General features: G+C 41.0%; 2 protein-coding genes across 2 annotated transcripts; one reads left to right on the plus strand and one right to left on the minus strand.

Moving 5' to 3' along the window:
• Window positions 1-1,555: 1,555 nt before the first annotated feature.
• Window positions 1,556-14,404, plus strand: gipc2 (GIPC PDZ domain containing family, member 2). Its single transcript, XM_084007032.1, has 6 exons — window positions 1,556-2,202; window positions 10,171-10,356; window positions 11,484-11,664; window positions 12,042-12,154; window positions 12,702-12,783; window positions 13,129-14,404. Exons 1-6 carry the CDS (start codon window positions 1,924-1,926, stop codon window positions 13,278-13,280), a joined length of 993 nt encoding a protein of 330 aa, XP_083863158.1. The 5' UTR covers window positions 1,556-1,923; the 3' UTR covers window positions 13,281-14,404.
• A 2,289-nt stretch (window positions 14,405-16,693) lies between these two features.
• Window positions 16,694-20,583, minus strand: txndc12 (thioredoxin domain containing 12 (endoplasmic reticulum)). The gene is made up of 7 exons (XM_084007033.1): window positions 20,423-20,583; window positions 19,509-19,569; window positions 19,177-19,229; window positions 18,297-18,370; window positions 18,123-18,192; window positions 17,259-17,342; window positions 16,694-17,172 (listed from the first exon to the last, which is right to left on the minus strand). The coding sequence occupies exons 1-7, from the start codon at window positions 20,520-20,522 to the stop codon at window positions 17,093-17,095; spliced, it is 522 nt and encodes a 173-aa protein (XP_083863159.1). The 5' UTR covers window positions 20,523-20,583; the 3' UTR covers window positions 16,694-17,092.
• Between the last annotated feature and the right edge of the window lie 142 nt (window positions 20,584-20,725).

Consider the following 20,725-nt stretch of genomic DNA (forward strand, 5'->3'; position numbering starts at 1 on the left):
ATTTTCCCACCAGGGGACGCCACATCACTCATCATGGCGGATCATGGCCCCAAAAGGGGGGGCCTTGTTGGACAGAGAGGGCCACTTGGCTGCTGACATCTGTGCTCAATTTTAAAAGCTCAAATCCAAATATAAGCTGTTAGTACATGGCTGTAACATGCATTTACTCCATCCATCTTCCATCCATCCGTAGCTTGATTTAAAACAAAAGTCAGATTATGTTTTTAGAAGAAAAAAAAAAAAGGGACACCTCTGGGTGCACAAACGGTTCCTTTGGCTTGCAAAGATTTGTACTAAATGGCACCACCTCCCCTAAAATCATTTGCATGCATCCGCATGTGTGTGAGAGATTTGTGCAAGTGATGAGTCACCGTTATCCAGGGTGTGCAGAGGGTAAACACATCTGCTCCTCTTCAACGTGAGCCTCACGCGAATCTTGACGACATGAAATTATGGTATCTAAAATGAAAGGAAGGGGATTTTTAAAGTGAGAAAAACATCAATTTCAGTGAATATCTGAAGTGACTGAATATCGGTTTACACACCTTTCTGTTTACAGTAATTCAGTAATTCAGTGCTTCATCATCTATTATGCCTAGTCACAGCATATTCACTATTAAGAAATATCATTAAAGGATGAGTACTCTTTATACTGATCTTATATGAAATATAAGACCATTTTCATTCAGCGAGGCACATCTGACTGTGAAATTAGCATTACCATGACCATAAACATCTACAGCAGTAAAATGCAACAATCATGTGAATGCAGCTGCGATATGAATCCAAAAACATCATATATAATAGTAAAATACTGTCAGGAAAATGTTTTGCTGGTAATATACTTTTACTTAAAGATGATTTTGAAAGAACTATTAAGTGAAGTGGAGTATATTACAGTGTGTTATTAGTACTTTTAGTAAAGCATCTGATATTTTCCCATCATCCAATTTGTAACTACTCCCATGGGAAAAAGTATCATCGTTGACATAGAAACCAGTTTTTATCAGCATCAGTCATGGAAGAAGTATTCATATATTTATTACTTAAGTCTAAGCAGTAATAGCGTAAAAATACTCTGTGCTGCATTCAAAATAATACTCAACAAAAAAATACAAAAGCATAAGCATTCAAATAAAGATACGCAATATGCTGAATAGTCCATGTCAGATAAATATATATTATATTACTGTTTATAATTAGTGATTTCTATTATTATTAGCTATTTTTATACGATACTATAATAATAAATCATCATATATTAGTAGATTCTATTTTGTATTAATCTGAATAAAATAATTAAAGCAGTCATGTAAATGTATGGAGTATATTGGCCTGCAAAATGCAGTAGAGAAGTTTAAAGTAGCATGAAATTAATATACTCAAGTAAGTACAAAAACCCATCAAACTTGTACTTGAATAGACGTACTCTGTTATTGTCCAGCAGGGATGACCTCCCTCCCTCGCTGTGATGGAGTACAGGTGCACCGGGACTGAGCCAGCCTCGTCCCACTGCGCCTGCGTCCCGCCGATAAACACACACAGAGTAGCTATTGTTAGCCGCGGACCGGAGCAGCCAGCAGGTTGTGTCAGAGTTTATCCCATACACCACCACCACCTACCTGTTGAATATTCATTCTCAATTCACTATTTACTTATCAGGTGAGGGCTGTCGAAGATTAAACCAAAGCCGCGGTGGGGCAGGTGAGGAAAAAGGAAAAGTGTGTCGCGGAAGGAAGGAAGGAAGACATTGAGGAAAGCTCGGAGGGAAGAAGGAAGTGAGTTACTACGGAGGACGCGACCGTTGGGCTCGGAACTCAACAGGTTAGCGACTTAAATGTTTTAACCGCCGCTCGGACGTTTTTTTTTTTAACACTCCCGACGATACGTATACAGAACAACAAAAAGCAGACGACAACAAACATGCCATTGGGACCATGGAGGAAGAAAACCAAGTCGACGAAGGAGCACTTGGTAGACAACGAGGAGGTCGGCGGCGGACACGCAGGTGCCGCCGGGAGCTTGGCTAAATCCGCCGTGAACGGCGCGGGGCTGCCGCCCCCACCTGCCAACCTGCGGCCCAAACTGGTGTTCCACACGCAGCTGGCGCACGGCAGCCCCACCGGCAGGATCGAGGGGTTCTCAAACGTGAAGGAGCTGTACGCCAAGATCGCAGAAGCGTTCAATATAAGCCCTCCTGAGGTAAGAGCTCACCTGTTGTTAATGGAGGACGGAAAAAGACACCCGTGTGCTTTAGTTGGGAATGAAGTGTTTTAACATGTTTAAGTTAAAGTGCTGAACTCGTGTACCACTTTGAGGTACTTTAATACTACTTTGTACGTGGCTATCTTTTCATATGAACATATTTTACTTTTCGCCCCACTACATTAGATCAGATTAAGGTAAAATCATGATAAATTTATGAAATACCATCCATTGTCAAAGACTGACCTTGCAAACAAACCTCCAATGTGACCCAATAAATACCCTTTTAACCTCACAGAAGGCCTCATATCGATAATTGTTTGTGGCCCTAAGACATCAAATTAACATTTTTTTTTCTAAAAATCAAACAATGAATGCAAGTGTTTGTTTCTTCTTTCCTACACCGTTAACCACATTATGACACCTCAGATTTATCTCGTGACCTAGTGTGGTAAAGCTACCACTACTGCGACATAATTGCTTCCAGTAAAAGTGGCTTTTCTTAGAGAGCAACCCGGTGGTGGCCATTAAAAATCAATAGTTGGTGTTTGTTAGAGACAGGTTTCATTCAAAAGCAAAAACTGCATGTCTACGATTTAGGTCCCGAAAAAACAAAAAGCAGGTTCTGTGTCTTCCTCTACGCCCAGACTGCTTAAGCTTCTCTTTTCAAAGGAAAGTGTGAGTGGCATGTTTGGCTTTTGTCAGCCTGAAATGTGACTAGATAGTCCGGCGGAGCAGCCTGTTATCAGCCTGGTGTGCTTTACGGGCTGCAGATGTGAACTTCCTTCCCCCTCTTGAAGCTCGGAGATATCAGTCACTTCATTCAACAAGTGCAATAATTGTAAAGGAATGTGTCTCAATGACCACAGTAAAAAGCGAAGCACAAACTTCACGTACAGGTGTACATATGATATATGGAGGTCTGCCTGCCTGAAACTAGCCACAGTCTTTCCGTGATGTTAGATGTTATAAAATATTGTCAATGGGACTAAAACTCTGCTGTTGTTCTCTCTGTGTTGGAAACCAGTGTGTTTTTTTTTCTATGGGTAGTTGTTCCATCATGTCTATCAATAACACTCATCTGGACTGTTTTGCATCTGTCTAGACTTGTTGCAGTTCAGACACTGCCTACAGTGCGTTCTTTCCTAATAACATGCAAAGTACTACAGAGGAGCTAAAGAGATTTGGGATTTTCAGCAGCTTGTTTTTTTTTTAAAAAACAGCATGATTCAAACTTCATGTCTCAAAGCTTCTTAAGTGGCGCTGGACAAGACATTGGTCTTGTACCAGCTGCAGGGGTACTGCTCTGTCAGCTGACCTTGACCTCTGACCACTCTGTAAAGGGGGACAAGTGAGGATCAGTACATCATCACATCAGGGTTTTTTTTCTAGTTGCCACATCAGGATAAAAACAATTTGCTGCTGAAATAATGTCACAAACTTGCCAAGCAGGTAGCAAAACAAAAGCAAAACCCCAAATTTGATCACATCCGTCTGTCCCCTCAAGCAGTTATGTCACACTGCATGGCATTCTTTGGTGAAGAAAGTATGTGTGTCGCTGAGGATACTGGTCTGTTCAGAAATTTGGCATAGATGGTTACACAGAGACAAAGACCGATGCAGGCAGACAGACAGACAGACAGACAGATGGTGTGTGAGTTGTTGAACTCTACAGTTTCTACAACAGGAAGTCCCTTACGTCCGGCTCAGTGGGCATCGCCTCTGATCCGACCAGATAAATTGTCCTGTGCCACAGCCCGAGGCATCCCAGAGGACACATGGGAGCGACTCTGCCCAGGGCCTCCTCCCTCCATAAACACCGCCAAACCTCACTCTGCTGCCCATGTTGACCGGACATGACCTCTGCCTTACAGGACCAAATTTACCAGCACTGACGGATAAAATCTTTGTTATATCTAACAAAAGTTTAATGTTAATTGATACCTGTAAGTACGGCTTGGTGCTTGCACCACTGGTATGCTACGATACTCAAAGGATACTTTCCCCCCTCCTTCTGCTGAAAGATGTTACTAATATTTTGTCCACCCATTTTATATCGTTGAGTGTAGAACGTTGGAAACGCGTAACGCCATACAGTTCAACAGCAGCTCAAACTACAACTTCCAGATTACCATGAAGTTCAACTCTTCTCTTAAACAATAACAAAAACTGAACATTATAAATGCCCGAAAGGTAGGATTTTATGCAGCGCTGTCATAACATTAGGTTAAACTGAATTTTTTACAACAAAACACAGCTTTTAAATTACTTGAATTAGTGATATAATCTCTTATTGATACTTGTAGGGCAGAAAAAGATTAGTCGATTAATCATTCAAGTAATTTTTTCTGCTTTTCTAAGTGGAGGATTTGCTTTTTTCCCCTATTTTATCATTGGAAATTAATTTCTTTTGGACTGTTAGTCGGTCAAAAGAAGCAATTTGAAGACATAAACTTAGACTTTTGAAAAACATCCTTATTTTTCCAGACATTTTTAAAAAAGCAAACTGTTAATTAAGAAAATAATATGGAGGTTAATTGATAATGGAAATAATTGTAGAACTTTCCCAAATACACTTAGGACATAAGAAAGATGAGCAAATAAGTAAACAAGCCTAAGAAACTGGCTAAGCATCGGATGTTAACTTCACTTTATTATACATGATAGTTTTTCATGGTATTGAGGGTGAAGAGCAAGTACAGAGGGTCCAGTGCTCGACATTTTATTCATTATAAAACTGTCAAATGCAGTGTGCACTCAAAATGTGCTGAAAAGACAACATTTCCCACTGAGCGTCAGGCATATTTTGAATGTGCCATCTGAAAACGTATGTAAATTAAATTAGATTCAATATGAACCAGAGATCATACTTTTGGCACATCACAGAGAAGTTATAGGCTAAGATGACCTCCAACTCAAATTTCACATTTTCTTTAACAATTTATGAAAAACACCCGCTTTAGGCTTTACAATGTGGTTATTTCATCTAGACTATTTATTGAACTTCCAGAAAACATATTGTGATCATATTGCCCAGCCCTTCTTATTGGTTGCTAAATTAAAACATTTGTGCACGGAGTCAATTCGGTGGCATTTTCATTCAAATATACTAAAGTTAGTGAAATAAATTGACAGCTGTTGCTTTAATAATAATAATAATAGAAAATGGCTACTCTTAATATATAAGATCGCTGCTGTGAAAAGACATTAACACTAAAGTGAAGGAGGAGGAGGAGACGCCAGAAGCATAGCTTGTGGTTGTTTGTAAGTGTGGCTCTCAGCTTACAAGAATGCTCGGCTGAGCCTGATATGAATTATGTAATGAACAATTGTACTCATGCCTCTAATAGCTGAAACATTTAATTCCAAACAGACATCACGTTGCATTAAAACATGTCTGGGTTCACTGAGCGTCTATTGTTGTGCCGTTAGCTAGACCCAAGTCCTCATATTGGAATAAATAACAGGCCAAACTTTATAACGCTGTGCAAGGCTGTGCAGAGTTTGTGTTGTAAACTTGGTTCAGTCTCTATGTTATCCCAGCCAGTGAGACATGAATGTAATAACACCTTTTTATGTGCTCCTTCGGCTCGGGGCAAAGTCCGGTTATTGGCTCTACAGCTGTAGAGTTTGGGGTGTGGTTCTCTCTGTGACTTTGCTTTTAGTCCACCTGTTCACCAGAAATGCAGCCATTTGCCTGCAGTTTGAATATCTGGGCTATGGCCACGTGATCGAAACGTCTCTCCTGTGTGTGTATCACTATAGCAGGTGTTTGCACAACGGCATCATTAAATTCATGTTGAGCTGTTAAGCATTACATTGGGCAAAATTCTTCACAAGTGATAAAGTAGAAAGATAGAAGAACAAATGCTTGTTTGGTCCTCCAAACAGAGAAAAGCAGCTAATCCTCACATTTGAAAAACTGAAACCATTTTTGGAAATCTGCTGGTTTTCATACAGTATTGAAATGAATGTGAACTAAAGACTTTACTTGAAAGAGCAGACCACTGGTTTGCATTTTTTTTATATCTTATGTTCTGCAAATTACTTAACACAGATTAGCCTGCAAGATTATTCAGATGGTAATACATGTTTATATTTTAAAGTGTATGAATAATGAACAAATTATTTGAAATGTCTTTTTGACCTGTTAAAATCACTGTTGGTTCCTTGCGTAGTAAAACTGCCCAGTTATGTCGTATTAGTGGCTAATAACGCATTCTTCTGAAATGATCCTTCAACATGATTCCAGTGAACATGTTTTTATTGGTAACCAGTCTCAGGACTGGACTGGATCTGGTTTTATAGCGATTTAGAAGAAGGTGCTGAGCTCACAGAACAATAATAGCAGATTCTTTTCCGGGTTTCCATCGTTCAATGCTGCAGTGGAGACAAAACTACCGCAGATAAAAACAATATTTGTTATTACATGCCTGAGATGGGTGTAGTGATGCATCAGAGAAAGTTTGACCTGTGGTTGCCACACAGCCCTTTCCCTCCCTTCATAGTTGGAAATAGTCTTTCCGAGAGCTGCAGTAGCTGAATTATTTCAGCAACACATTCAGTTATCTGTAGTTTGACTCTCATGGACTTTGGTGCATTCAGGCAAACTTCTGTAATTCTACCTTATTTTTAGGAAATTAAGAGAAGTTTGATAAACCTGTTTGTTAACATGCTCTGGTTTTCACTTCAGGCTGAACCGGTATTAAAATCAATCTGCAGAGTAAAGCAGATTTCTCCCAACGTGCAGTACATCTGACATTTATCACAGTTTTGACATAAGCTATACTTATTACATACCTCTAGGATCATACCTTTTCAGGCTGTACACAGTATTCCAGACAATGTACATATTTTTAATCATTTGCTATTAGAATAAAGGTAATGAAAAATCTCAATTAGTAGCATTTCCCCAATTTGTTCTCCTTTTTAAATGGCTTTTTTTATTGTGAGCTCTTTTTTTTTCATTGATTCACCTTCACGAAACAAACCCTCAGTTGTCATTATGAAGAATCTCACATCCGCAGTGAGGTAAATGATTACACTGGCTTAAATGCTGATGAATGTGATATCCTGTTGAAAGCACAGCCACGCCACAGTACACACAGCTCACATCAGCATTCCCTGTTAACTACTAAAAACAGAAGAAAGGAAACGGGATGAACAATATTCCACTGCAAGCATGACACACCCTGGTTCATCGTTCTAATCCTCTTATCTGCCATTAAAGGATCTGTTGAAGAGGCTGTAAGTGGACAGCAGTCGAGTTGCCAAAGAAACGGGTTTCCCATGTCAACACCATTTTAATGCAGGACATAATTCAGAGGGATATCCAAGGCTGTATGTCTTACCTTTCTTCAAACATGCACAAGTGATCTCTGTAGAGAATACACATAGGTGGAGATTGTGGAAGTGTCCTTTTTTTTTGTATATAATTGAACAATCTGCGTGACAAATCTCTCATGCCCGTTCCAAGTGAAATATAAAACAAAAGTTGTATATTTTAGCACAGTTATCAATCAAGTAGTTGTGTTGCAGTGTGAACTGGTACAGTCAAATACTTAAAATGCTGTTGCGTATTTAAAGGTATAAAATGCAGGAATTTCCTGAAACACAATGTAGCGCTGCCGTGTCAGGCCGCCCAGCGTGTGATACCGAGGGACAAGCCCCCCTTTAGCTCTGTCAAATACAAAGCAGCCTTAGTTGACGGATGAGAATGGGTTGCTACATCAGTGTGTTTTGCCCTGCTCCTCTCTCTCTCCTCTGCTGTGTGCAGAGTGGCTGTTTACCGAGGCCACACACACACACACACACACACACACCCACACACACACGAACAGGGCCAACAGGGAGAAGCCCATCATGCCATATTCATTAAAAATCCCGCTACGTGGCACCTTCCCCGCAGGCTTGTGCACAGGTGTAGGTGTTCATGTGTGCTTTATTTATACAGCCCAATATTATAAATTTGCCTCAATTTGTACAGCCTGGCTTTCGGAAATGTAATATTATTCTTGTCGGCTACTCTGCTTAAAGAAATAAGCAACTTTGAATATGAAGCTTTTGCTGTGTGACACCATTGCTCATTCCCCCCATTCCACTGAGAATGGGCATTGTAGTGAAGTAGGGGGCATCTTGTGTCCACCAGTAAGAGATTTGAAATGAAAATATTTATACAAGCTGCAGTGCTGTAGTTCACTGTGCCCTGAATTAAGTGTTCATGACAGATTGAAGTGATGTGTCACAATTTGTATTGGCCCAAAGCTAATGTGGGTGGGTGGGAATAATGGACACAATATGCTTGTACATATTTACAGATGGGGACCATTTGCACAAATAAAACATTTAATGATGCAGCACATTTTTTTTAACTTATGGCAAATAATTTGCGCACCCCAAGGCAGAACCTTGTTTTGTAGAATCGCTGTCATAAAACATAACTGAAGCTGATCTCTGAAACACCTATTATTAAAACGTGATCGTTTTAATAACATGTAATTAAAATAAGGTAATGGTTTAATAGCTATGTTGATGATGCGAGTGGAGGTAGTCTTCGTTTCAGGCGAGGCGTTTGTCCTCTTTGGAAATAATTGACCCACGAGCAGTTCTGTCTTGGGTGATGCTGGACAGACTGCACTGCCCCTTCTTTCACTTGCCCTTTTCCATGTGGCTTTAAAGGTTCTGGCCCATGTGGCACAGGCAGCGGCAGGTGTAGCATCTGTTGTAGGGAGTCAGATCGTCAGGGGAGAGGCAGTCACTCTGCATCCTAGCGCCACCCGGCAGTGTGAACATGCTGTGGCTGTGAGTGCTGAGAGCGGCTTAATGTGGTCGGCAGCCTTGGTAACCGGGAGTAGGCGTCCACTCTGTTCCTCCCACCCGCTCTTGGGTAATGCCCCGGTCGAACGGTGGGTGGGGGGGGACTATTATGGAAAAGAGGCATCAATTAAACTACAGTGCACCCCTCCCTTGCTTCAGACATTGCCTCCTCTTCTCCATACTCCCTTTCTCTTTTTTCCCCGTCTCCTCTAGCGGCCTCCCTCCATTATGATCCCATTCTTTTATAGTCTGGTACCCAAGGCAACGCACGAGGCCATATTGGCTAATGTGTGTGTGAACAGCGCCTGTTGGTACACAGCAGAAAAAAAAAAAGAAAAGCCCAAACAAGGCTGGCCTTGCTGCCAGTGCCTTATTGGTGCACAAAGGTCAACCTCCTGATGAACTAGTATGAATAAAATCCCTTTTCTACTGTGCAACCCGGAAGTCAGACACTAAATCCTGGCGGGGTATTTCTCAAAGCCCTACTAGGACACCAATCCCACAATAGAAGTTGCATATGAGCATAGCCGAGTATGTTATTCTGAATAAATAGAAATTAAAGTAGATCTTATTAATAGTTTCTGTCTAAGTGTGTTACAGTCTTATAAATGATTCACTTCCACTCGCCTCCTGGGTTCGCTGTCCAGTCTCCGTTTAGAGTGCTGTTAAATCAGACAACTCGTGTATCGCCTTCCTGGTGATCACATTTCCCTCGCTCTGTGGCGGCCACAAGGTGTGAAGCCAGATTTCAACATTTCTGGTGCAGGAAAGATCCCCCCATCAGACACACACCACACACACTGATGACACTGTGGGGTGGTAGAGGGCATGACTGCATAACTTGGCCTCTGCAACAGAGATGGAGCTTGCTGTTGATTCCTGTATTTAGCATACTGAGGCAGTGATCTGTCATTTACGCTCTTTATTTTTTAATCTGGCTCAGTTTTCAGGCTCTGACTAAAACAGGGTTTTCCTTCACTCCTTTATTGTTTTTGGTAAAAGACAAATGACCAACAGTCCATTTTAACTGTATTGGATGCCTATCAGAAAGCATTTATATAGTCAAGTATTTTTAAAATGTGCTATCAAATGTGTCATTGTCTTTTGTAATGTGCGATAACTGCCTTCTACATGTCTGTGTGTGCACAGATCCTGTTCTGCACCCTCAACACCCACAAGATTGACATGGACAAGCTGCTGGGGGGCCAGATTGGCCTTGAGGATTTTATCTTCGCCCACATTAAAGGGATCAAGAAGGAGGTGGAGGTTTTTAAATCCGAAGACGCCCTGGGTCTCACCATCACCGACAATGGAGCAGGATATGCTTTCATAAAGGTAAGGAGAAACTGAGCGTCTCATCCTGAACAATAAGGTTGTCTATTCACAGTGGTGTCAGTTATGTAACATACAAGGGTTGGCATAGAGTGAAACAAGTTGAGGCACATAAGAGATGAGATGAGGGAATTAATTGAAGAAAATGGATTTGTCGTATTTTACTTCTTTGGTAAACTTACCTTACTAATCTGTAGTAAACTAGGTTACTGTTTCAAAAACAGACAAATGGCCATATCAAGGGGTAGGATTAAACAGTAACCTTTCTTTATTGGTTCAAAACAAGTCATTACAATTATGGTTTGCTTTTGGCAGCAAAAAAGAAAATCAGGTCAGATTGTTTTGGTACGTCCCGTATGAGGATGCAACAACCATTTTTTATTGTGAATCTATCAATTTGTGTTTCAGTTAATTAAGTAATTGTTTAGTTTAAATATGTAATAAACTAATGAATGACTGCTTCAAACTTGTTTTTGTAGCTGAAATAATAATTCAACTTGGTGTTTTTGCTCTGTTGATGGAGACGGGTCTAATGAGCTTATTTGGTCTCAAGTCATCTAATGCCACCGTAAAAATGCGCTCACATGTGCCATCATGTGATGCAGAAACAGCACTACATCTGACATTGTATGACATGCTAAAGCCTTGTGATGCTTGTGTGAACAACTCGTTGACTCTTAGAGCAATAATAGAGCAGCGTGATGCCGCTTTTCTGTCATATCTGTGTTACAGTTGTTTTTTGTTGAGAGGTTTAACTTCCTAAACATGTAAAGCATATATTTGCACCACAAACGTTTTTTTCCTCTTTTTTATTTTCTTATTTTTTTTACAGAAATATCTTTAGCTTTCCATGGAAGCATAACTATTTTTGTGAGTCAAGTGGTTTTGCATCAGTGGTCTCAAAAACAAGAGAAGTCATTATCTGGAATAACACAATGAAAGAGCAAATACAGTAGAGTCCTTATGTCTTTTCCAGGAAACACTCTTGGTTTGTTACCTTTCTCGTTTTGATCTGTATTTCTGTCTTGCGTTTCTTCAAACGAACCCCTTTCTGTGTGATGCTTCATAAATTTACGACGAAATATTGCGTGCATTTTAATTATGTTTGTCACCGACTTCTTCTATGGCAGCGTATCAAAGAGGGCAGTGTCGTGGACAAGGTGAAGGTGATCTGCGTGGGTGACCATGTAGAGTGTATTAATGGACGGAACATCGTGGGGACACGGCATTATGAGGTCGCCCGCATGCTTAAAGAGCTGCCCAGAGACAAGTCTTTCACCCTGAAACTGGTCGAGTCGATGAAGGCCTTTGGTGAGTGAGAAACAAGATACACAACACATTACAAGTGACCCACAACACGAAACCCGTCCAGACAGAAAGTCGTGCTGCATTTTTTCTCAGTATGTGGGCCGAGACACATGAGATGATTGGTGCATTTAAAGGAACGTTTTCATGATAAAAAAAACATCAGAATGCGTGTTTTAAAAAGGCCAAATTATACCTTAGCAGATCATTGTGGTGAGACAGACAACAGTACTTTCCTTTTGAGGACTACAAATAGCTTAAAGGAACCATAACTTGTCATTTCTTTAATGTTCTCTTGTGGTTAGCCTTGGCTGGAAACCACAATGTGTCGATGCAGCAACGAAACAAACTTTCTGTAATATTGCTTCCTTTCTGACTGACAGAAATGCTCGAGCCCAGGTCAAAGGGCACCAAACCTGCCGGTGACAACAAGATTGGCACAGGGAGAGGGACCCTGAGACTTCGCTCCAAGGGTCCAGCTACTGTAGAGGATGAGGTGAGTTTCTTTAGGTAATTCTGCTGAGACTTGGGTGTGACAGCTCGAGTGTGAAAATCGCTGTGGATGACCTGTACTTCCCTCTATAGACATGGAACTGTTGACACTTTTATGAAGACTGTCTCGGCTCTCTCTATTAAATCTACAAATATGACTAACAGAACAACAACAAAAAACCCACAAAAGATGGCATCTGCTCATTATATATTATTATTATTATATATTTATCTTTGTTGTAGACAATAAACCAAGACCTAGTCATGACCAAGACCTGAGTGTGTCGAGACCAAGACTTTGAGGGGTTGAGGCCACTGAGGCAGAGACGAGGCAGAGGTCAAATTCGGCCAATTCCCAGACCTTCAAAAAGTGGGGACCAATCTTGAGTACTACAACACTGCTATCTGTCCCCTCGCATCCAAGGAATCTAGAATAATACATCGCTTTCAGACTGATCTCCTAAGTGGCAACTTCCTGTGAAGAACAACACCACAGCAACGAAATACAGTCAACCTGAGGAACTGAAAATTATTTATTTGTTGTTTTCCAGCCAACAGAATTTGAGGAGAAGGCAGTAAAGAAGGTGGATGACCTCCTGGAGAGCTATATGGGCATCAGAGACACTGAACTTGGTGAGTGTAATTAATACCTCCGAGCATTTATTGTGAAGTTGCTGATGATGACCCATAATTAATAGGGGATTGGTACATTTTTGTCAAACGTAAGTTAGATTAATAAGATTACCTGCAGTACATCTTTTCTAGAATACTTTTGAGTTAAGTGAGAGTTTTGTCAGAGGTCATCAAGACATCTGCAAGATCATGAATATACTGTTAAGATTCAAAATTAAAAAAAAAGGTTTTTGTATACGGAACCAAATCAGAGAGTACAATGTCAAGTGTGGATGTCACAGATGGGGCTAGATTTAAATTAAGAGGTAGGAAATCCTGAAAGGTGTCCTGCTCTTCACTCTTCAGCCGCTACGATGGTCGAGGTTGGCCGTGACAAAAAGAACCCGGATGAATTTGCCACGGCGTTAGACGAAAGTCTCGGAGACTTCGCCTTCCCGGACGAGTTTGTCTTCGACGTCTGGGGGGCCATCGGAGACGCCAAGCAGGGAAGATTTTAAGTTTGCTCCTGCCCCCACCCACCAAACACACACACACACACACACACATTCCACGACTCACTTCTTAATATCGTCAGAAGCGAACTGGACAAACTTCCACCAGCCATCACTTTGCTCTTAGGTGTAGCTTTGCCCGTGGATGGAGCGTCTTAAAGCATCGACTTCCGTCAAGTCGGTCTGTCATCCTTTTAAGATATCCATGAAATGCAATGCTATCAATGCTGGACCTGCGTGCTGAACAGCTGACATGCTCGCTCCATCTCACAGTGGTCTATTGCACTCGTTATAGAAGGGTATGTGCACAATTTGAAATTTTAAACCATTCACTCAGTTTTAATCACACTTTTATAGCTGTGGTATTTTGAATATACAGAGGTATCACACAGCTTTTTAGACTTTTTTTTTTTTATACGTGAAGATGTTGCTGATTTTATAGCAGCAGCATTATGTAATAAGTGTAATTATAGTGATTGTAGCAATATTTCTCTTAAATTACCATTTTTTTAAAAATTTCCCTCCCGTCTTTTAAATGACCTCACAGTGAAGAAATGTTGGCGCTTCGGAGACACTTTCACTTGTTTACTTTGTGTTTTTCTATCAACTCTCCTCTGTGACCTTACACATCTCAGCTTCAGCCCTTCGACCCTCCGTCAAGAGACTGAGCGATACAGGAGGTTTTATCTTTAAATGCCTTTAGCCTAGTTTGATGACACATTCCTCATGTTTCTCATGTTGTTTAGTCTGCTGGCACTGTTGAACATATCTCAAGGCTTATTTAGAGATGCACTCATTTTCCCCCCTGTAATTTATTTCATCATGAAAAATCATATGCTACAACATACAGAGTTTTATCTCAGTATGAAAGACAAGTTATTATCCTATATAAGCCATTTTGAAGGCTGCGTCTGGAATGGGATCAATTGCAATCCAATGTCTTAAATAAATGCACTCGCATTAATGTAACTGGACTATTTAAATCACTGTCAAACTGATTTTAAATAGTGTGTTGATTAGTGTCATCTCCTGATGTTAACTGTTTGTTTGCAGCAGTTGCATATTGTTTGACAAACCATAAGGGATAACTATTGTTGGATAGACAATAAAATCTGATATACTGTTATTAAAGCGGTGTCATGAATGCATCTGGCTCACAAACAACTCCGTACAACAAACTTTATTTGCACACCTGACTGTGTACATGTATAAAATACATCAAGATACATAACCAATGTTTTCATCCTTTTTAAAAGAGTTAAACAAGGCAAAAAAAATAATAATAATGGTGTCACGTCACGAGCAGCAAAACAAATCCAGAAACAAATATGTAGATCTAGCTAAATAAGCATAAACATAAATTGGCAGGTATAGAAGAATGTATTATTTAAAAAGATGGAACCCAGAAACACAGCCCATGTTGTAGTGCATGGGAAATACTGTCGGATAGAATGAATGTACTGTAGAGGATCTCTGGAAGCACATCACAGTAGGTGTTAGACTATTGATCTATTGACTTATAAGAGGTGCCGTACCGTTGCTGTTGGGTGAAAACAATCCTACTGTTTAAAGTGAATTACAAGGTTGTGTATGCAAGGTGTCTGAAAAATCTCAAAACCAAAGAGACTAAAGCAGAGCTGCAAACTTGTCGCTTTTCGGCGATAATCGCCGTTTTCTTGGTCAATTTGGTCATTCACGTGGATCGTGTAGAACCGGAGAGTTTTCTTTTGGGGGGGGGGGGGTCCAGAATTGCGAACAATTATTGGATCATTCTTATTGTTGTGTTTTCTGTGCAGTTATGTCATTTGTGTAGTTTATTTTTTATTTTTGTGTATGTTAATCCAGAGCTAAAATCCCGCAAGTAATATTCATTGAGAACCGTTCGAGGTTCAGCAGCCCAATGGTGTAGTTCCTCTTTAAAGGGGCGTTCACACCGAACGCGATAGACGCGAATTGAGCGGCGACTCTACATTGAAAACCAATGTAAATGGCGCGATGACACGCGATTCAGGCGGAGGCGGCGCGAATGGAGCGTCTGGCGCGATGAGACGCGGCGCGAATAAAGTTGAAAATATCGAACTTTTCAGGCGGCATCGCGCCGCGACATCCAATCAGCGACGAGTTCAAGCCGACAGACAGATGAGCTGAGATGGACGGGCTGCATTACCAAACCCGACTCGGGAAGACCGGACCCCGGCGCGACGGGGGCCGTACCGGCCTCACACCGTCCACGGGCTGAGCCTCAATCAGAAGGACTCAGGCCCCCGCGCGACACCGGGCAATCGGTCTTCCGTACGCCACATTTCCCACGTCCGTCCGCCCGTCGGACGGGGATTCGGCGCTGGGCTCTTCCCTCTTCGCTCGCCGCTACTGAGGGAATCCTAGATAGTTTATTATCCTCCGCTTAGTAATATGCTTAAATTCAGCGGGTTGTCTCATCTGATCTGAGGTCGAATGTGGCCCCGACTCTGGGGAGAGGTGCGAGGGACGTGGCTCCCGGAGGAGGCTCACGGACTCTGGCATCGGGTACCCCGAGGCGGAGGAGGAGGGTCCGCCGACGTGACCCACCGGCTCCCCTCAAAAATGAGCGTCATGCGCGAATGAAGCGAATGACGCGAAAGACGCGAATGAAGCGAATGACGCGAATGACGCGAATAGTCCAAAATGATCAAGCGGCGCGATACACGCGTCTCACGCGATTGTATTCGCGTCTATCGCGTCCGGTGTGAACGCCGCATTAAGTTCTTATTTTCTTGTGTGCTTTCATGTTGTACGCTTCATGTTGTCTGCTAACGCTATGCTGTATCGTCGCTCTGTGTTTTGTCCGCTCCCATGTATTGTACGTTAAAGCAAACGCGATAACGCTATGCTCCGGTAGATCCAAGCAGTTAAGTTACTGACAATAGAAGTTAAAAGTTAATGAAATGGTGAAGCTGTGGCACATAAAGATAATATTTGGATTTATAACGTTGTTGTTCCATCCGTGTTTATCCATACTTGTTTGTTTAGTTTTGATAAGCGAATCACAGGGACCGGCACTTGACGTGGGGGCTGCACTTCCTGGTTTGCCGCGGGGCATCATGGGAGCTGTAGTTTTTGTTCACGGAGAAAGGTTGAATGCACTTTTGCATGGTTTTTCGTTATTGAACAATAATAATTGACATTTCTCTGGGCCAATCGGAATCTCAGCACTTGCTTCAGAATCTTTCTTATAATTGACATTTCAGCACACAGCGCCAACTGAGCTCGCCATTGGATGAGACGGTCGCCTGGCTACCGCGCAAATCCCTCAATGACAATGATTTTTGAGAAAGTATGCTGAGTTTTGTTAAGTCACGCTCAGACTAGTGTCATTTGCATAGTACCATCAAAAAAAAAATCCCCCCGTGACACTGTCACCTTTTTTCCTCTGAGGAGTTTGCAGGTCTGTAAAGAGAAATTTGGTCAATTTCCTTAAACGTGGCATTTTCCAGATGTAAAGTTTCCATCCAGCAACAGTGTATGCAAGTGAGAGTTAATAATGGTTAACTTGGCTAGCTTGAGTGGGTTACATCCTCTACAGACAGTACGTACATTGGCATTCAATTAACAGTAAAATATGTGCTTAAAATCAAAGAAAACAAGCAGTCATGTGGGGAATACACATACAGGGCAGATGGAAATACTCGAGCACCGATTGTAATCGTCAGCTTGGTTTGGTTCAGTGAGATGGCCCCCGCCGTCTAAAGTATAATCAGTAAAGGTTGGAGGGTGGTGTGACCTACGGGCTCAGGTAGAGGAGGTGTAGCCCTTACAGCCCGATGCCCGTCTCTGCCTCCTCACAGCTCGTCTCCAGTGTGACCCTGCTTGAAGGCGTCGCCCGTCAGCTTCTCCTGCGCCTCTTTCATACCGGACACAACTGAACAGGGAATACGCACCGTGTTTAGCAATTGGACATGCAATCATTATTTTCTAGTAATAAATGATAACATTCTGCATTGTTACCTTGTTCTGCGTTGCTGTAGAAGTACTTGTAGTTCGGATTCCCGTTTTTGTTGGTGATTTCAGGATGGACTTTGCCACTGGGATCTGTGAGCAGTCAAATAAATGTCAAAAAAATATGTCATGGAAAAAAAAAGTTACAATTTATGGGATGCGACTAACCATTTTTTCTTTAACAAATTATCTGATCATTATTTTCCTAACTTTTTTTTTTTTTTAAACAGATAATTGTGGTAAAGTTCTTCCCTAAAGCCCAATTTAACGCCTTCAAATGGCTTCTTTTGTCCAGTTATTTAGAAACTGTCTATAATTTAAGTTAATTAATTATATATTTAGAAGAAAACCAGCAAATATTAGCATTTGAGAATCTGGGACCAGTACATGTTTGACACTTTGTTAAAGATTTTGTGATTTCCTCACTAATTTTCTGTCAAGTATTGATTAATCTACTAATCATTTCATCTTTAAAATTGTATATTCATTGTATTAATTTAAGCTCAACTATGACATGGAAATATTTCAAAATGTTTTTATTTTTTTTTACATTAATGTGATTTGTTGATTTAAGCTTTACTGTTTTTTCAACACCACATACAGATGATTTTCTTTTAACCACTTGGCTTTTCCTTCAACCTGTTATTTATTCTTCCGTCAAATGTCTGAACACATTTAGGGTGCGGCTGTTTCATGATTTTTCTCCGTGGTGCCATTAAGCATTGCAGTTAATTTACCAGTACACTGTAACTGGAAGAGCATGCTACTGTCAGCCTAGAGAAACTTCAAACACTGTGCTACTCGGAAAGAAAAACTGTGCATCTCTAAAGGAATCCCACAAAGTATTGACGGTTTGACTCAACCCCTCCTTACCAAGGAAAAGAATCCGAGGAATGTATCCACCGTCGGGGCTGAAGGCGTCATCCTTTGGCTCCTCCTCATCCTGTTCAAACGAGAGATGACTAATCATTTACAAGCCTGCGAACAAAGCTCAACCACCCAATAATAAACGTTAACGTTAAGAACAAACACACCGCGTGCCCTCACCTCCAGGTTGATCATAACAAAGTTGTGTGCGAGTTCAGAGATTTCCTTCGACTCAGCAAATTTGGGTTTCAGTGCTGATGAAAAAGCAAGAAAAAAATACAATTAATCGTCATCTTGTATATCAAAACCCAGTGTTAATAATAATTACCCGTTAAAAGGATTTGTCCACATAAACTTCCTAATGTTTCTTCATCTGCATTAAGTATGATATGCTTGTTTCTGTCTAACAGAGGAATGACTCACATTAAACTTTTAAAAGTAGATGTGAAGCTTAAATATGATTTTCCCCCCCGAGTAGCATGTTGTATTGTTTTATCATTAGGGTTACTCAAAAAAATAAACTCATAAATTGTGCCTTTTAAATAACAACTGAACCTAATACCTCAAAAACTACATTCCCCTCGAGCCCATAAGTCAGAGGTAGTCACCATGACAACATAAATACTGTAGATGAGTGGAAATCTTGCCCTTGATTGGTCACACAGTCCAGGCAATGCCTTGACCTATTCTGAAGGTCACTAAAGACATTTTGACATGTCGCAGCAGGTGTAAATAATCAAAATAAAGCGTGACTTACACTGCACTTCCTGCTATGTCTAATCAAACATTTGTGTGGAAATTATGGCTCCAAGGAAATGTTTTGGCAACCACACGCCTACTACGTTTACTCGTTTATATTTAGGTCACAACAAAGCAAAGACAGACCTAATCGAGCCCTTTTCAGACAGGGAACATGTCACATCTCAGGCTACATTTACTTGTAAGTAATCGCTTTTTGTCATGTTGGCGTCCTGCATGTAAATCTTCTATATTATTCAGCCACTGACAGGACGGAATGACTCGACGCTTTCATGTTGAAACAGACAGGATGTGGTTTTACCTTTGCATGCTCCACACCAAGTCTTGTGGATGATGAGCATGACTGGCAGCCCACTGTCGGTGCAAACATATGAAGACAAGATCAGAACTAAACACTGGGATGGTGAAAACTAGTAACTGTGACTTCAGTTGATCGAGCCTGCAAATGTAGTAACTAAAAAAACAAAATACACCTATTGAGTAAAAGCTATATCAGTCTGCTCCAGTAAGGTGGAAATGTAGACCTGGAGGATTTCTTTAAAACCTGTTTCAGGCCTCTGGGCTAAAGGTTGGTGTACAAAAGGCGGGTTTCAGGAAGTGTTTGTGATGTTTGAGCTCTCAGGGTGAATTCACCTGGCCTCAGCCTCTTTCTTGCCATCATCCAGCGTCCTCCAGTGGATGTTATCTCCGAACCCTGTGGGGCAAAACCAATCTGTGAGCACACCCGCATTGTGTAACTGGTATAATATTTCTGCAACAGGGCGGGTCTGACTTAGATACACGTATCAACAGAAAAAAGCAAGATGGAAACAAATGAATGGTTGTAATCTAATATGACGCTGCATGGAAATTTAGCAAAGTCGATTTCTGTATAAAATTACACATTCATGTGAAGCATATGTTCTTAACTAATATTATGATATGGGTAATAAGAAAAGTTTGCTTTAAGTTCAAGGAAATTAAAACTCTTGTTCACCGAGTCTGAGAAATATACCATTAGCATTTCATATTTTATCCTACCCAGACTTCATTCAGATTTAAAAAATGTTGACTAATCACAGCTGTACGCCTTTTAGCAAACACAAAGTTGTTAAACATCTTAACATCTCATGGTTTTTTTTGGTGCAATCCAGAGAATATCAAACTTGTTTTAGTTCAATCATTTTAAACATGGCATTTGTCTGTATTTACAAATGAACTCGTGTTCATATATATAACAATATGTACATATTTGTTATAAATACTATATTTATTTCGTATAAAAATGTAATGCAATGTTTTGGAAGAATAAAGTTGTCTCATCTCAATGGAATAACCGTAACATTAAATACTATGTAGAGTCGGTTAACCTGGAAAAACTGCAAATGAGGAGTTCGTGTGTCACAATAAAGCACACCCTCGTTCAACGAGCTATCCAGGACGCAGACTTTATGATCCAGGATACTCATACAAAGAGAGATAGCTCTGCCCTGGCTGTAGTAACTATCAATGACCAGAGATCCTGCTCGCTTCAGTTTGTATATTAACTCAAATATATATGAACGCACCTTTTCCGCTGGCTGCTTCGACAACCTCTTGAAAGCACGTCAAAGACAACAACATCTGCAGAGAGGAAAATAAAACGATGTTCACAAGAGACGTTTGCATTTTGACTGGCCTTTTTTTTTTCACCCCTCACAACTACGAATGGAAGCTAATGGCAGTGTGGCTGTTCGTGAACCAGAGACCCGGACGTTCTACCATTACGTTTCACAATAAAAGTCTGTCCAAAAAAGGTGTTAAGTGTTGTGAGTGTACGTGCGCGCGCATGAGCACGAGTTGCCTCAACCTCCTATTGGTCAGGGGTGACT

Source organism: Eutrigla gurnardus (assembly GCF_963514095.1).
Source record: "Eutrigla gurnardus genome assembly, chromosome: 4".
Taxonomy (NCBI): Eukaryota; Metazoa; Chordata; class Actinopteri; order Perciformes; family Triglidae; genus Eutrigla; species Eutrigla gurnardus.

What these genes read in the sequence shown, in the direction of transcription:
- gipc2 (XM_084007032.1), top strand. Translation starts at nt 1,924, where the DNA reads ATGCCATTGGGACCATGGAGGAAGAAAACCAAGTCGACGAAGGAGCAC. An exon ending in TCAATATAAGCCCTCCTGAG is followed by an intron (nt 2,203 to 10,170) that starts GTAAGAGCTCAC and finishes GTGTGTGCACAG; the next exon opens with ATCCTGTTCTGCACCCTCAA. An exon ending in CAGCTACTGTAGAGGATGAG is followed by an intron (nt 12,155 to 12,701) that starts GTGAGTTTCTTT and finishes GTTGTTTTCCAG; the next exon opens with CCAACAGAATTTGAGGAGAA.
- txndc12 (XM_084007033.1), bottom strand. Translation starts at nt 20,522, where the DNA reads ATGCAAACGTCTCTTGTGAACATCGTTTTATTTTCCTCTCTGCAGATG. An exon ending in CGAAGCAGCCAGCGGAAAAG is followed by an intron (nt 19,570 to 20,422) that starts GTGCGTTCATAT and finishes TTTGCCCCACAG; the next exon opens with GGTTCGGAGATAACATCCAC. An exon ending in TTGTTATGATCAACCTGGAG is followed by an intron (nt 18,193 to 18,296) that starts GTGAGGGCACGC and finishes TCGTTTGAACAG; the next exon opens with GATGAGGAGGAGCCAAAGGA.